The 17302-nt window shown below is 35.6% G+C and overlaps 1 protein-coding gene across 2 annotated transcripts in view; it reads left to right on the top strand.

Annotated features, from left to right (window-relative positions):
- SH3RF1 (SH3 domain containing ring finger 1) overlaps nucleotides 1–17302 on the top strand; it is an 89168-nt gene that overhangs the window by 53221 nt on the left and 18645 nt on the right. For both annotated transcript variants that reach the window (XR_010606112.1, XM_065633647.1), the window contains exons 4-6: nucleotides 1095–1190; nucleotides 8539–8841; nucleotides 9748–9858. Coding sequence is in view for 1 of the 2 variants with exons in the window: in XM_065633647.1 (XP_065489719.1) it covers nucleotides 1095–1190; nucleotides 8539–8841; nucleotides 9748–9858 (510 nt within the window). In the remaining variant the exon portion in view is untranslated. The remainder of the gene's footprint in view (nucleotides 1–1094; nucleotides 1191–8538; nucleotides 8842–9747; nucleotides 9859–17302) is intronic.

Below are 17302 nucleotides of genomic sequence, written 5' to 3'. Positions count from 1 at the left end.
GTGATGAATGAAAAGTGTTCCATCTTCTAAAGAAACACTTATTTTAAATTGTTGAAGTTGGTAGAAGTTGGCTTTGCATTTAGTAAGCGACATTTTTAGGATTTAGGTACTAGACACAAAGTACTACTAAACTTTGTCATTCTATAATAATACTAGTTGCCTTTTGGAAAATATTACTTTCTTCTTATATTCTTAGTTTCCTGTCTTGCAAGGCACATAATGATATAGAGTTTTAACAGGAATCAGAGCCGGTCCTCTTTGTTCAATTTCTGATTCTTTAGTTTATCAAATTGCACTGAAATGTTGCAAGATCAAATGTGAGTGAATCTCTTTTCTACCTTGCCTATGAAAAATGAAAAGGATGGTAAAATTCTGAAAAGAAAGGATATTAACATATGGACGGACAGTGGTTATTACAACACTGAACAGCAATACTAATGGAGGAAGTTTTGCATTAGATTGTGTATTTTGATTAACTTGTTGGCAAACTGTTGGGGATTTTTTTTCAGTCTGCAATCTCACTTGAGTAAACATATGTTTCCAAATACTTTAAACTTGCATATAAAACAATTACGTATCTTGGTATAAGCAAGAGCAATGTTTAATGTGCATGGAATCCTTTTTCATGTAACATTCTCGAAACCATATCTAAACCAAATGCTCCATGTATACGTGAAAGAAATGGTATCACTTACCAGCATTTTTAAGTACTTAAGTAGAAAAGCAACATGTAGGGAAGGTTAGGTAATGAGTCAGTTGTGAAGGAAAAAGACTGCAGTTCTCTTGATTAACGCCAAGCACTTAAAGGGGGACTGATGGATGCCCTGGGCTGAACTCGGCAGGAAACCTGGCACTAAGAACCAAGTCAGGTGGCTGGAATTGGCTGTGGACAGTTAGCTGGACTCTGATAAAACAGGAAAAGGAACGGCTGGAGCCAACTTCAGCCCCAAAAGCGCCGTGTTCCTGTTACGGAGTGCCTTCTCTGTGGTTGTTGTCAATGAGCTGCCTTCTCTGATTACCTGTGCATTATGGAGGGAAATTAAATTACAAGTTTAATTAGAGCTGGGAGACATAATCACTGCATGTTCACACAGGATGATGTTCTGACTGTAATTCGCCGCGTGGATGAAAACTGGGCAGAAGGAATGCTGGCTGACAAGATAGGAATATTTCCAATTTCGTATGTTGAGGTGAGTAAAGTTGGGCCCTCGGTAAGGTTGTGCCCATTGTGTATTTTGTTTTCCAAAAGGAAAAATGATCAGTACTGGTGATGATTCTAAAATAACCTGAGCCATAAATAGTCTTAGACCTAAAATAATCTGAGATCTGTGTGCCTAGTTTGGGAAAGTTAATTACCTCAGCAGTTGAAGTGATTTTTACTTAGCCATTTGGTACCTGTTTTCATTGAATGGAGTTGGAATGAAAGTACTTGGAGGCAGTCACTGTGGTTTCTTGTTAATACTGGAGTCACGCAGTCAATCGCAAACTACACTTAACTGCAAAATGAAACCAATCAGCAGGTCAGAGAAATAGTGAGCTTTGCACTGTCCTTAATACCTGCCTCTCAAAACTAAATTAGCACAACTTGAAAGTCAGAGAACATAGGTTGTTCTTAAACAGGTAGAGCATTGACTTTTACATACATTTTCCTGCATATCTCATATCTGATATGACAACTTACAGTGAGAGGTAGCAGTTGAGAAGGTTTTTCCAACCTTTTAAGGTTTTAAGGTTTAAGAGTTGAGAGCTGTATCTTCTATACAGAAAGATATAGGTGATTAAGAACAGTGTGTACAGCTGCAACAATGATTATTAAAATTTGCGATACATAAGAATATAGAGGTTTGGGATAGTGTTTGTCTTTTTCTGATAGGTATGCTATGGATACTTGGTAAGATACACTTCTCCTGCTGAAGAGATTTTATTTAAATGAGGCAGAACAATAAAAGAAAAAAAATATTTTCCATTACCTGTGTGATGAGAAATATGTAGCTCAGGTCACAGAAGGTATCTGTAACCATACGAAGAATCAAGTCAGGTTTTATTAGTTCAATTTCTGAATGCCCTGATGAGATGGGAACTTTTTAAAAAATGACTCTGTTCAACCAACATACGAGGTGGTTTCTTTAAAAAGAGAAAATATGTATATTCATCTTTATAGGTTGATGTAAGGGTCTGTATATCTGGGGATAAAAATTTTCACATAACTGAAAAAACAACAACAAAACCAAGAGTTTCAACCTGCTTAGTGCAATTCTGGCTTCAGTTTAAGAAGTTTTTAAAAGCCAATTTGAGAAGTTATTGCCCTTGGCTATTCATTCCTAGCTCCTTCCAATTAACTGCCCTTTCAGTTCAGCCAGTAAACATTTTTGTGGTGCTTTTTGAAGCTTGATCACTTAACTTAGCCAGCTTAGAAAAACCACTTTCCTAGGCCTGCCACTTGGGCTAACTATTTAGGTAACAACTCTGTTTCCATCTCTACAAAATTTTGCAAAATGGAGGTATACTGTTGAAAAAAATTATACTCAGTCACAAAATGTATTTCGCCATTGGTGTTTTCAGACAAATTCCATCAACTAAGGAAATGTATCTTCAATTAACCCTTTTGGAACAGGCACAAGAACTTAGGTACACGCTTGTAAATCCCCACTGAAATGATATGCAAAATCTAGAATGATAAATAATACCCAAAGAGGTACTTCAGGTCAGATAGGTGGTTTTTTTCAGTATGTACTAAACTGAAACACATGCCGTGGTGAAAAGCAGTGAGATATTCAGAAAATACCAATTTGTATTTTGAAATAGCTGTTTTCTGAGATTTATATAACTGATGTTGTTCTGGAAAATACACATACAGTTGATATACATAAGTATATCAAACTATTCTTACCTGTATATTAACGACACCAAAGTTGAGAAATAATTCATATTTTTGAGGTATTTTTAATATGATATTTTTAGTTATATTTCCCAATCTTGCAATCATTGCTTGTTTTTGTCATAATGACAGACATATCTTTGCCTTGTGCATGTTAGTCCACTTTTTTTTTTCTTTTCCTTGAATATGTGAATCAGTAGCTGCATTTACTGGAGATTTTCTGAAGTTGTTATCTTTGAAATGAGCATAGTCTGTGGTGTTTATTCTGTAGTACAGGTCTGATACTTGCAATGGTTCTTGTACAATGAGATCATGGGAGAAAATTCTAGCCATGTCGAAGTCCATGAAAAACTCTGGTTATATTTGAGGATAACTTTATACCTGGAGGAACATTTTATTTTTCTATGATTGCTAGTCCACTCTGTTCTTTTATATTGCTTTCATTTATTAAATCTGTGGTAATAATAAAAGGTAAGACTCAAAACACTTTGAGAGGAATTTTAATAGTGATTCCATTAAAAGTATGGTTTGTTAACTGACTCACAAAACATTGTTTTTATCTGTAGACATATAACACTGTGAAATAATTACTTCTTTCTGCAAATGAAAAATAAATAATGCAAAACATTGCAAGGAATGAAATTCTATTTTCTAAGAAGTGCTAATACCAAACAAACCCTCTAGTTCTACTTGAGTGAGACCTGATTAACATATCTAAATTACTAGACTTTTGACTGATGGAATTACAATGTACTTGCATCAAAACCAGGTCAGCCAGGTTCTTACACAGTGACAAAATAAAATGTAGTGTGTCTAGAAACTGTATGATTAAATTTATGACACTAATGTTTGTCTCTGTGCCAAAAAGAAAGATTAATCAGAACTAAACAGATAGTATTAGAATTTTTTGATGTAAAATACTTTTCTGGGTACAATATACATTTCTTAGGAAGACCTCTAATTTGACATTTTGATGTGGTTTAACACTTAGTAAACATATTCCAAATCTAAAAAGTATTTAAATTTTTACAAGTTAATTCAGTACTTGTGCAGAACAACTAGAAAAATGCAAATACCCAGAGTAGGAAAAGAAAAATCAGGGGAAAGGAATCACTTTTCAATCAAAATGTCAGTAGAAACTAATGACAGCTTTTGTTTTCCCAAGTTAACATGAACAACTGGGAAACATCTTTGTAGTAATCCAGCTCCTCTAGCTTTACTTATAAACAATCTTATAGAAATGTAGGGGAAAAATACCCAAATGATCTAAAATGTTCACTGGAGGAGAATTTTAAGTTCATTGTCATTTGATACTACTGTATCCATCAGTTAATGCGATGTTTTAATCAATGACTATGTAAGATTTTATGTACCTTATGTGTTGGTTGTTTTCTTTTATTAGCATCTCCTCCTGTACCAAACAGTAGTGTTTCAAAATATATTTACCTTTTATTGTGTCTATACTTTTTAGATTGGATTTTAGGCTGGATTTCTATCATGGTCTTTTTATCATTGTACTTATGAGGCTAAACTTTTTCTATCACTGTTAGGTGATGTGATCTGATTTAAAGTGCTTAGGAAAAAAAAAAAATCAGACTTCTGTAATAATACTAACTCAGAACAATAAGGTAAAACCTTTAATGGAAATTTTCATCTACTTTTTGACTGTTTTGCCTGCCCAGAACTTAAAACAGAAAATTTATGCAAAAAGTGAATGTTGTATATTACATCCGAAAATAGAGAATGTTAATTTTGAGTTGAAAATCATAGTCTCATCCCCACTATATTTGAATGAGAGAATCTCGGTGTTAACATTCCAACAACAACTTATGAGTGTCGTAGTTTTGGTTTATTTTCCTGACAAAAACTGTAATACAGAACTATTTCATTTGTTTCAAAAATGGATATAAATGCAGCTTTGCTCATGATTGTGATCTGTTCAAGATTTGCGAGATGATTCTTCTGCTGGTTAAACAAAGCATGTTTGCTCCAAAACTTTAATTACAAAGCTAAGTTTAGGTTTCTAAGCTATTGTCCATCCTCCAGGATGATGCATAGCAAAAATAATAACATCAAATAAAGACAACGTTTGCATTAGTTCCACTTGCACTTTACTCCTTTGCTTCCAAATATATGTGAAAGTAAACTGTTGTCTAGAAACTGGAATTTGATAAATAACAGTGTTGGTAATGTGGAAAAATAACTGCTTGACATGTGTCATTGGAATAAAATTGCATAAATAAAAATTTTGAATGAACATGAATAGAAAGATCACTTGAGGGAAATGTAGGGTTTTCTCTTAATTTCAGAAAGTGATTACATTTGACTTCTGAGTGAAGAATGCCTGAATTCATATGTGGAGTAAGTACAGTAAAGCACAGCTATAAGAGACCTTAGAGCAGATCTTGCCCAGGAGTCTGCTGGATAATTTCTCCACATGGACACAAGCAGATGGGATCCCGTGTGCCGCCCTCGACCCCTGCTTGGTTCTGGGATGGGCGCAGCTGCTGCCTCTGCCCCCCCCCTCTTTGGAAAGCTGTTCTGTTTCCTGGGGTTTGGTGGGAAGGGGAACTTCCAGGCTACCTGTTGCAGCAAAGATTTTGTCCAATGGGGGAAAAAAAAAAAAGTGAATGTAAAAGTTAAGTAAAGAAGCTTTGGTTCACATACGTCTCTTCAGGAAAACAACTGACGCAGAATGTGGGAACAGATACAGGGGTATTTGTTGCAGCAAGGAGTGCTGTATTGAAACACTTCATAGCAGGAGTGGGCTGCATTCCCACAGCGACCTTGAGTAGTTGCTCGCCATTTCGTTGGAGAATGCATGCAAGTTCTTAATTTCTGCTCTCAAGGAAGATGTAAACTGCACTCTGCAAAATACTCTGCAACTATTGCTGCCCTCAGGTTGCTTCTAAGAAAAGGCCAATAATCAGTTCATTTCCATGTTTAGGTTCATGCTCCTGTCTTATGCTTGCTCCTCTACATAAGAAAGCTCAGTGTGTTGCTAATATTTGAATCGGTCTGGAATCAACCCCATGGGCAAGTCTTCACTTTTCTGTAATAGGTTGTTCACTGTACAGAATTAACCAGATTCTGCAGGCATTAATAGCTTCAGGAGGTAAAGAAACCCAATTAGGTGTAACAGGTACCTCGGGCTTTTAGCAGAGTGGCTTTGGGGTTTGGTTTTTACTCCTGGGAGATCGCTTAACTTTTCTGATTAGGTAGTTCTTGTTTCAGAAATGAGTACTGCTTTTTTTCCTCTGATCTGTATGATTTGTGAAGAATGTTTGCTAAATAAAGAGGTGTATTAGATAAGAAGTGGCTGCAGCCATCATATAGAACAATATGGAGGACACAGATTCTCAGAAAGGACGTGAAGAATTTCAGTTGGAGTTGGAAAAAAAAATATGCAAAATACATGAAATGATTTGTCTTTGAAAAGCCTGCGTGTTTTTCCATCATGAAGGATAAGACCCTGACAGGATAAGTAGCAAAGTAGGCTTGTTTTGGTCTTATTTTCTACTTGACTCATAAATCCACAGAATCATAGAATGATTTTGGTTGGAAGAGACCCTCAGGATCATTGCGTCCAACCATAAACTAACCCTAACCTAACACTAAAATACCGTATCCTTCAGCCTCATATTAGTGTTCTGTGATAAAATAACATTGTTTTTTCTAGTCGGTTAAAAATGTTTGCTCTAAATCTAAAATCTAATAATAAAACCCAAATAACAGGCTTGCAAGTTAATTGGAGAAATCTGGTTGGTTTTGTCTTCTGGTACAAAAGTGTTTTGTCTGTATGATCTATGTCCAGTGTTAGCAGAAAAGAAAATCTAATGTCCACCTTTTTCTTAGGAATGTTTGCTACTGTGACGTCTTCTCCTATCCTTCCTTTTATCTTCAGCTGCCTTCTAAAGGACCAACAATAAGAATACTGAGGAAAAAATGCTATGTCCTCATCTTAGTGTCCTTTTTCAAATCCCCTGTTGTGCCCCTCTTCCACTGCAGTATGTTCTAGGTAGTGCTTCCTCTTCAAGCGTTTCATAATTTTAATTTTCCTGCTGTTACATCCTAGTAGGTTTTTTTACATCAATTCCTCATTGTTCCAGTAGTTCTAGTTTTGAACTTCTTATATTTCTTCTGTATATGCATGGAATTTCCTTCCAAGATCTCATCTTTCGAATACTACTCAACAACCTTTTCTATATTAAAAAAAATATTATTTTATACCACTTTATATATCTACTTGTCCTCAGAGATAGGAAAGTATTCAGAGTATAAGATGTTCTTGTCTGTGGGAGCTGCATTTAAATCAGTATTGATGCTATCATGATAAATGGTTTATTATTTGTCTGGTAAAGTTTTGGGGTAAAATACTGCTTTAAAACTCGTCATGAGCATAGTAGGTATCTTACTACTTGTGGAAAAATGGATAAAATAAATAGAAGAAATAATATGGCGAAGAACAGAAACAGTACTTCAACAGTAACTGATTTTATTCATCCTGATGTTCTTCAGAAAAGATATTTCCCTTTTTCATAATTGGCTACACTTATCCAAGTAACAGTATTCATATTCAGTGGTATATATTAACATTAGTTAACTTGTTCAGAAAACTGGTGCTGATTTTACTTCAGCTCATGCATAAATGAGAGTTCTGACATTATTTTTTCCACCTGCTCTAAAATATGAGTAAGATTTTCTGGAAATAAAGGGTTTGTGAAAAATGTGGGGTTTTTTGCTTGTTTCCCACTCTCCCCCCCTTACATAGTTTACATTTCATTGTAAGAAGAAATCGTGTGTGATTCTATATTCCTCCATTGGAGAGGAAGGATTTGTTTGCATTTAATATAATATTGTTGTAACAAATTAATAAATAGAAAATTTCGTTGTGAACGAAAAATTAATTGTGTAAGCTTAAAAAAAAGAAAAAAAAACACTTGAGTGTTCTTAGGCACAGAGATGCTACCTCTGCGTTAGAAAATTCAGAAGCTGAGGAGGTATTTCCACAGAATTGCCAATATGTTTCTTTTCTCTTTATAATGTCATATGCTTGTATTGCTGCTTGTCAGGCAGTATATTGGTATAGCTGGATCTTTAGTTTGTCCTACTATGTTCTTCAATCTGTGTTTAGGAAGCCTGTTTTTTATTACTGGTAGTGATAAAGACGTGCACACATACCAAGGGATACTAGGAATGTCTTCAAGAGCCCACATGCAAAGGTGTGGGCTTATGTCATACTTAAAATCAAAACAGAAAAGGCTTTAAATGAAATGAACATTCAAGAAGTTTTGTAATACAGACTTTTTATAATATAAAAGTCAAAGGGGACCACTGCGATTCAGTCTGACTTCTAGATAACACAGGCAGTGGATGTTGTTGAATTAATCCATGTCTGGGCTAGAGCATGATGTCCTTTCTTGATGGAAATTTTGCTTCTGATGGGTAGCCCATGCCAGCCCAACAGTGTGTTGAGTTTGTAGTGAAAGACTTGTCACTCTGTAATGATTAATTTGTAGAGTAGGTTAGTATGTCACAGTTTTAAGTTGCAGGGTTTAAATTCTATTATGAATAAAAGTAAAACAGATTTTTTTATTTTGGTTATATTCAGGTGATTTTTATAAATAAAAAAAATCTTAACATGTGACTGTCTTTTGTAGTTTAACACAGCAGCCAAGCAGCTGATAGAATTGGATAAGCCCTCAGGTTCTGCTGTTGACTCTGGAGAAGGTACCTCTGGGACAGCCCACAACAGTTCAACCCAAAAGCACACCGATACTAAGAAAAACACCAAAAAACGGCACTCTTTTACCTCCCTCACTATGTCCAACAAGTCTTCGCAGTCCTCTCAGAATCGCCACTCAATGGAAATCAGTCCTCCTGTCCTCATCAGCTCCAGCAACCCAACCGCAGCAGCCCGCATAAGTGAGCTGACGGGACTTTCCTGTAGTGCCCCTTCTCAGGTAATTTACATGAAATAAAAAAGAAATAATGTGTGCACTTCTTAAAAAATAACTATAAAGGCTTCTTATCTTGTCAGATTACTTCAAATTATTAATTTTATGTAATTAATACTAACACACTCTTTCACGAAGTTTATCTTCCAACATGAGAACGTGTAAGGAAAGCATCTTACAACACCTCTTATGTAATGACAGCAAATATTTTTGGTCTTGTAAGCTAATTTTTTTTCACAGTTGTTGACCTCTTAAGTGCCACAAAGATTTTTAAAATGTGGAAACTGGAAACTGGAATGATATAATTTATTGTTGTTTTTTGTTTTGTTTCTTCTAAATTGAATATAATAGCGGATATTAATAAAGTGCATGCAAGTAAAAGGTAAATTTTACTTAAAAATTACATGATTTCGAGAAATGTACCATATTAATCTCCGTGTGATAAGTACAAATATTTATCTGGCTTTATTTATTTGTTAATCTTCAAAGCTTTTAGTTACAAGCTACAGGAGTTGGTGAACAATTGTCTGTTTCACGTAGACATTACATTTGGGGAGAAGAGAGAGAAATGGAAACTAAGAAGTGTTGGCATTATTTTATGTGAGCTAATAAATATGCTTTATTTGGGATCTGACAGCCTTTTGTGGAAAAAAAAAAAAAAAGGCATTGGTAAAAGTGCATTTGACATTGCTAGTTCAATATATCTCCAAAGTTTCTGAAATGCCAGGAAAAAAAAAGTGAGCAGTGTGATCCAATACTGTTTTCATAAGTAACTAACAAAAAATTATTTGCAGTCTAAAGTTACAGATAGTAGAGTACTGATGATTTTGACTATGAAGCTTACAGCTGTGTCAAAACCAGCTCTTATTAAACTACACAGAACTGACCCTGCTCTTTTTATTTCTTTGACAGGTTCATATTGGTACTACGGGGCTAATTGTGACTCCACCCCCGAGCAGCCCAGTCACAACAGGGCCTTCATTTACCTTCCCATCAGAAGTTACCTACCAAGCTGCTCTTGGTGTACGTACTGTTTAAGAAAACTCAGCTTTCCCATTTATCTTTCATCTGTATGGTCCTTTTTTTTCTTGAGCTCGGATAACACTTATTTGAAATTATGATTTTATGATGTTTGTCTGTGTGATACGCAATGGTATAAATTGAACTGTAGTGAAAGCATTACTGACACACTAACATTTGCATCCTGTGATACATATCCAAATCTCCAACTTTCCTCTGTCGCTTTTCTGTAGTAAACACAAGATGCACACTTCCTTCCAGAATAGTATTTCTTTTCAGCATGAATAGGAGATAGATTATGCTGGGGGTTTGAGAGGGGAGGTTAGGGGGAACAAGCAAGATCTTACAAAAAAATATCAACTTGAAACCACAACTGCCTGATATTTTTGTCTTACTTAATATTATCAAGATTCTACAAAGTAAGTTTCAAAACTCTGCTTTCTTATAATTAAATAAGATTATTTTAGCTGTGTGTATACCTGTGGCCTAAGGTATAAGTTAGGTTCTTGGAGATAAATATGAAAAACTGTTGCAAATGGCCATCTTTTGAAAGGAGGAGTACATGGCAATGCTATTTCCTTTGGACAAAGAAAATGACATTGTCTTCAAAACCGGGCAGGATTTCATTCCAAAAACCAACTGAAATTCTTCATTTTGCTGTGCTTGTGGTGGAGAAGCTCTGGAATGTCCTATATCATACCACACTTAGCAGAACCTGACTTTAACTGCAGTAAAGATTGTGGATACCAGTTTTCACAGATCTTCAAGATAACTTAATGAGCCTTTATTTTGAGCATAGGAATTCTTGAAATTTCATTCTTGTTTCAAGTGCAAAAGTTGTGCCCCTAACCTTTGGGGGATGGGGAGACAGTTGAATAATAAATCTCCACTTAGTTTAAACAAAACAAACAACCCAAACCCAAACAAAAAACCCCAAGGCTTGATCTTCTTTACGTGTCTAATTATCCTTGCAGTCTTCTAAAGCAAGTAAAACATGATAAATAGTCTTGCTGCTAGATATGTCTGGTTTTGTTTTCAGCTCTCGTGCTGGCATCATTTTACACATTTGTCTGCAAAATCAAAGGCAGAATTGTCTGTCTTCTATTATCAACTTTTTGTTGTTCCAGTAAATGCTTAGGTGTGGCTCAGTCACAGTTGAGAGGTTGCATTTTGACAGCTTTCTTTGGGTCTCCAAGTTATATTCTTTCAGTCCTTAAAATTATGATGCTGTTATTTTCTGAATTATCTCTAGTACTTCTGGCATGGTAAGCACATGGTAAGCGTGTTCCAGAACTGGGTACAGTAATGCACGGTCATTTTCAGTGATGAAAATATTGATAGTAGTAGCCTTTCACTATTATCCTGTCAGTCTGATGTTTCTATCTTGAGAATTTGAATCCATTCATTTGGCCTCAGTGTAGCACAAAGTTTATGTTCAGCTAAATAAATTTTCATCATCAGTAGTGAGGTGATAATTGCTCTAATCCAAGTAAATATATTTCACGTTCTTTGTTCTTCGGACAGATGACCTTGTTATTGACAATTATACAGACAGTGTGCTTTTGCCCTGCCTTATGGAGTAATGCACATTGCACTGCAGCAATGCTTTATCCTTTTATTTTTAATGACTCCTGCAATCTGTGGATTATTTGGTCAGTCCTACTGTTGAATTTATGTTAATCTGGAACCAATTAATAATCCCCTGATATTTACATTAATATTTTTATGTCATGGAGTGTTTGAGGTTGGAAGGGACCTCTGGAGGTCATCTAGTCTAACCTCTCTGCTCAAGTAGGGCCGCCTAGAGCCAGTTGCCCAGGATGGTGTAAAGGTGGCTTTTGGATTTCTCCAAGGATGGACTCCACAACCTCTCTGGGCAACCTGTGCCAGTGTGCAGTCACCATCACAGTGAAAAACTGTTTCCTGATATTCAGACTGAACCTCCTGCGTTTCAGTGTGTGTTTCACTGGGCACCACTGAAAAGAGCATGGCTCCATCATCTTCCCACCTTCCCTTCATGTACTTATACACTGATGAGATCCCCCTGAGCCTACTCTAGGCTGAACAGTCGCAGCTCTCTCAGCCTTTCCTCATGGGAGAGATGCTCCAGTCCCTTAATTATATTAATGGCCCTTCGCTGGACTCTCCAGTGTGTCCATGTCTCTCTTGTACTGGGGAGGCCAGAACCAGACACCAGACCTCCAGATTTGGCCTCATCAGTGCTGAGGACAGGGGAAGAGTCTCTCCCTTTACCTGCTGGCAAGACTCTTCCTGATGAAGCTCGGGATACCTTTGCCCTTCTTTGCCACAAGGACACATTGTTGGCTCATGTTCAACTCAGCATCCACCAGGAAGGACCCCAGGTCCTTTTTCTGCATGCGAAGTGTACATCTAATACTAGAAACAATTAGCTGCTTATATACTAATCCATGTAATCTTTTATACTTCTTTCATCCCATCCTTCAGAAAATTCCTATGAGAACAGAACAACAAAATCAGTTTTGGTATCATTTGTGCTGTCAGGCAGAATACAAGTCTAGCTAACATGTATACTGCAATCATTGAGTAGTTGGTTTGATTTGTGGCCAAGATAAGTTTTGGAGAGGATGGGGTAGGCAGCATTCAAAGCACAATTTCAAAAGTTCTGTCAGAAGTTGCCTTTTTTTTTCCTCTCAGTAACAGTTTTGTTTGTTATTAAGAATCAGTAGTTCTTTGATGCCAACATAGAAAAATACTTCATTTTGGTGTTGATGCAGAGTCATTAAACCACCTCGGGTGCTTTAGTTGTATAAGCTTGTTCAAAAGCGATCTCACCATTGGCACCCACAGGAATTAAATTACAGTGCTAAATGCAGCATGGAGTGCAACTCCTGCCACCTGATCATCCTGTATCCTGGAGTGCTACTTTCTCTTTGTGATAACCATGTTCCTGGTTATGTTTCCAATTAGGCTTATAATTCCCATCGAGAATGTGAATTATTCTCTGCTACCCTCTTGAAAAGTCAATAACCTTCTGTACATAATGTTCTCTTTCTTCTTGACTTATTTTCGGCATGACTAAAATACAAGCTGCTTGCTCAGGCTACAATCAGGTCGTTCCTGTGTTTGTCTGCTATGGATGATATTAGATGATTATGCAGTTTATAGTCACAGACTCTGAAGTGCATCTTTTACATACACTTTCCTCTTGCTTCGTAAACTCTTGTTTTAATTTTAGAAAAGTGCAAAATGGTTCTGACAGGTCAAGGGAGAATGGAATGTTCTTGTCTCTCTAGATGTTTCCCTTCTGGAAATACCATCTCTGACATTTTGAGCATTAATTTTAAGCGATGGAATAATTGTGGTGGTATGATTTAATCCATCAGAAGTGGTTGGCTTCGGTCCTGCTTTTGTATAAAAATACGAATGTATTTTGTATAAAAATACAAATGCAATAAAAATAAAATATACAAATACAAGTGCTTTTGTAAGCATAAACTCCTGCATTTCCCTGAGCTTCTCCCTTTATATTTTTCTTAATTTCTGAATACTAAGCAAATGACGAGGGAGCTGGATTGGAACAGAGTTTCTCTTGAGTATGAAGATGGTTTAATTGGATCTTGTTCCTGTCAGTCATTTTGGTGTTTATAACACTATTTAAAGTAACGGATTGTTCTTTGAGAGCAAGCCATTTATACAACTTTCACTTCATGCCAAACTCAGATTAAGGGAGAAAGAAGTAATCAGAGAGGATGAGCATGATTCCCCATCAGTGAAGAAGAGAAGAATATATGCCTTTACAGTAATCCTGAAATTATACATCTTTGCTACATTTTTGTGTCCTGAATCTAGAAGCAAGAAAAGCTAGTGTCTTCTCTTATTTTTTGTAAGATAGATAACAACTTACTTTTTTTTTTTTTTTTTTTTTGTTAAGAGGAGATATTTTGAGCTGTTTTGGTGGGTAGCAAGTTTCTCCAAGACAGTGGAGATCAATTCCTATCCCAAAGGAGCCTGTTATTCTTTTGTCTGTGTTCATGTATAGGATCACATTTTTAGTGTGTTACATTATATTCGGAAATATGGTGGTGGTTCAAAAAATGACAATTGTATTAATTTTATTTTGTCCATAATAATCTTTTTGAGATGCTATTTGGTACCAGATGTTGTATGAAGTAAGTAATTTGCAGTCAAAATCACACAAATAACACTTGGGAATGAGAGTGCTTTTGTCAAGTGACCAAATACACTATATGCTGCTTGTAGCACTTAAGCAAATTTTAATTTACGTTCAGAAAACCTGTGACAATTTATTTAAAAGTTTTATTTTACAGCAGCAGTTCTTTAGCCTAGTTCTTTAGCCAGCAGTATTCTTTCTCTTTTTATGTTTTGAGGTTTGATTCTTTGAAATTGAAGAAGCTATGAACCAAGACACTTCTCACAGCTGAGGCTTTTGACTGTGATATTATCACTTACATTGTTCTCTGGGACTTCAAATCGCAACTTTGCCCTTAATGGGGGCATTAATTGATCTGCTCTTCTTGGCCACTGGCATTTTTGAACCTTGTAGGTCCTTAGTATATTTGTTCTTCATCAAATATAAATAGCAGATGTCTAGTTCAATAGTTGTTGGGCGAAAATATGCACATGCAACTTTGTAAAGCTCATTTACCTGGAGGAAATTCTTGGATGTAATTTACAAGGTAGTTATCTAATGGAGGAGATCTAGTTGCCATAGATTTTGCTGAAAAAACTCTTAAAGGAATTATGTGATTTGAACCATGATATGGGAAAAACAGAGACAAAATATACCACATCAAAGTTAGAGTTACATTCAAAAGCAGCAGAAGAAAAACAGAATGTACCAACAACAGATAACTTACCTTCCTTCAATCTGCCTTTACAGTCTCTTGATAAGTTAAAAGCTTTTTCGACTGCAGTCGACCTAGATATCCATATTTCTACTTCTGCACGTTGAATATGTTGACTTTTAAATAGTGTCTTATGTGCACTTAACCACCAGAAATAGGTGGTCTATATTTGGATGGTTTATGTTCACTTGTGTGCTGAAGGTTTCAAAAATTTAAAAAAAAAAATAATCCCTGTTTTTTTCTGGTCCTATTCTCTTGCCCACACACCAAAAAAAAAAAAAATTGCCCCTCTATGTTAAAGTATATAAGGTAGTTTGATTTATTATTAATGAGGCACAAGCTGTGAGGGTTATAGTATACTGACGACATTTAGCTCTCTTTCATGTAGTTCCAGCTGATTAACTAGTGTAAGTCAGGAGGAGGTTTAAATAAGAACTATCTGAGTTTTAACCAACAAAAATTCGAATCAACTTTTGTTGCGAAGAGGAAGCAGCTGAAAGAAAAGATAAGGTTTTGTATGAGAGGCTCATTCTTGATAACATATATTTATGGTTTAGGAATTTTGTTAAACATGAGCCTTAATTTGCTAGCCCTCAGGGGTTTTTGCAAGTCTTATATTTTTTCCTAGACCTTGTGGGAGTGAAGACAGTTAATGAATTTTTTTTCCACTGCTGTACCTTTTGTTATTCTTTGGGTGATCTTCAGTTGACTAATACAGGAATGCAGCCTCATATTTAAACTTAGTAATATGTATGAGTTTGTAGAGCATGAGTGTAGGTACTATTTGAAGTTTTTACATAAATAGAGTATCAAATTATGTACTATTTCATCTTTCAATAAAAAAGTATTATTTATTTGCTGGTTTATATGCTTGAAAGTACACTTGTCTGAAAAGTAGCCATAGAAACTTTCAGTTTTTCCCCATCAACTACCTAAAATAAAAATACTCTTACTTATTTTGATAATTATATTTTATTAAATCACATGGGGTTTGCAGATATTCTTTCACAGAACGTCGAATATGGGAACCCTCAAAACTAGCTTGTGTGCTGAAGGTAGGTGTATTTCTCAATAGCTGGAAAAACGGTTGCATGCCAGAAAACTTCTTGAAAACTTGTCTAGAGCATTTGGATCTATTTTATCAAGTTATAGCAGTGCAAGCTGAGGAGCATTAGTCCTCTAAAGCCTATCAGGTAGTTTATTTAGATTTCTAAGTACTTGCCAAGTCTTCAGGAGTTTAATTGGGCTGTAGATCACTGCAGGTTTCATTACCATAGTAATAGACACAAGGAGGGGAGCAGAAGCTGAATAAAGCAGAAGAAAATAGAGCTGGGAAGATGCCTTTATTGCAGCTAAAAATTCAATGTCTATTCTTTGTTCAAATGAATAAAATACAACGCCCAGCATTTATATCTTTGGAGTTGCACAAAGTGTGGAATTGTGACAAGCTTGATATTGTGCATGGATAGGTTTAATTTTAAAGTTTCCAGCTAATTGTCTCCTAATGGAGATTTACTGGTTCCATCATGTATAAAGGAATCTAGATGCCTAAAAAAAATTTGAATTTATATTCTGTAGACAGGTTGCCTAAAAGGTAGATGCTCACGTTCAGCTTGCATTCAGCTAAGACATTTGTTGAAGCTGACTGGGAAGGGGAAATAACTTCTGCTGTAAAGCAACTGAAAGAGAAATGTTGGTATTTTGGTGTGAATTATCAATATATTTTAAAGTTTGCTAGATGGATAGTGATCTGGAATGTGAAGTAAATGCAACTGCTATTCTTATAAATAACTAAACTATTAGTTTCAAAGCTTACAATGATATTTCTCCAGCAGGTCATCTCTGCTTTGTGTTGGATACAGGAGGCCTATTTGGTCTTATGAAATTGTTAAAGTACAATCAGAAAAAAACTTCAAACAAAGCAGGAATATTTCACAATATACTGTGCAATTTCTGTGATAAGTAAACATGAATTCTGACTGAAAAATTGTAAGAGTTAATCAGTTTTTTCTAGATTGGAAAGCTTTTAATTATGCAGTTTTTTACTGTGTCTTGGCAGCGTAAGACTAGTTCTGAGAGCTGCCTTTTTATTAACACTGTCACCAAGTGCAATGAAGGAATAGTCACACAGTGTAGAACTAAAACTTATTTTCCTATAAGGATTTTGTTTAGAAAACCAAACAAAAAAACCCCAACAAGAACAACGGAAAACCACAACCACCTTTAGAAGTAGGGTATTTGAGGGGTATTAAAATGTCTTTCAATGATATATTTTCCAAACCGATAACGTAATGTTGTGCATTTATATGCTGATGAAGAGCCAGGCAGTACTTCAAGACATTTTATTAATTTATATTTTTGTTATGTGGTTTTTAAACCTGAAGAGGCATGGTTTAGAGTTTTGTTTCAGTATCAAAGGATTGCGTTAAGTCAAGGATCATGTTGTAAATGTAAAACTGAAATAATTCAAAAATGTTGGAGGTTTTTTATTACTCTTTTGGTGTGCATCGTAACACAAATAATTATTTTTGGAAAGGGGGAAGGAAAGTTCTCCTTTTGTGAGAGACTTTTCCCAGGAGTGTCAGTACACAAGGTTCTAA

Source organism: Caloenas nicobarica, chromosome 4 (assembly GCF_036013445.1).
Source record: "Caloenas nicobarica isolate bCalNic1 chromosome 4, bCalNic1.hap1, whole genome shotgun sequence".
Classification (NCBI taxonomy): domain Eukaryota; kingdom Metazoa; phylum Chordata; class Aves; order Columbiformes; family Columbidae; genus Caloenas; species Caloenas nicobarica.
The sequence above is the reverse complement of the archived record's forward strand: the minus strand, read 5'-3'. Positions and strand labels throughout refer to the sequence as shown.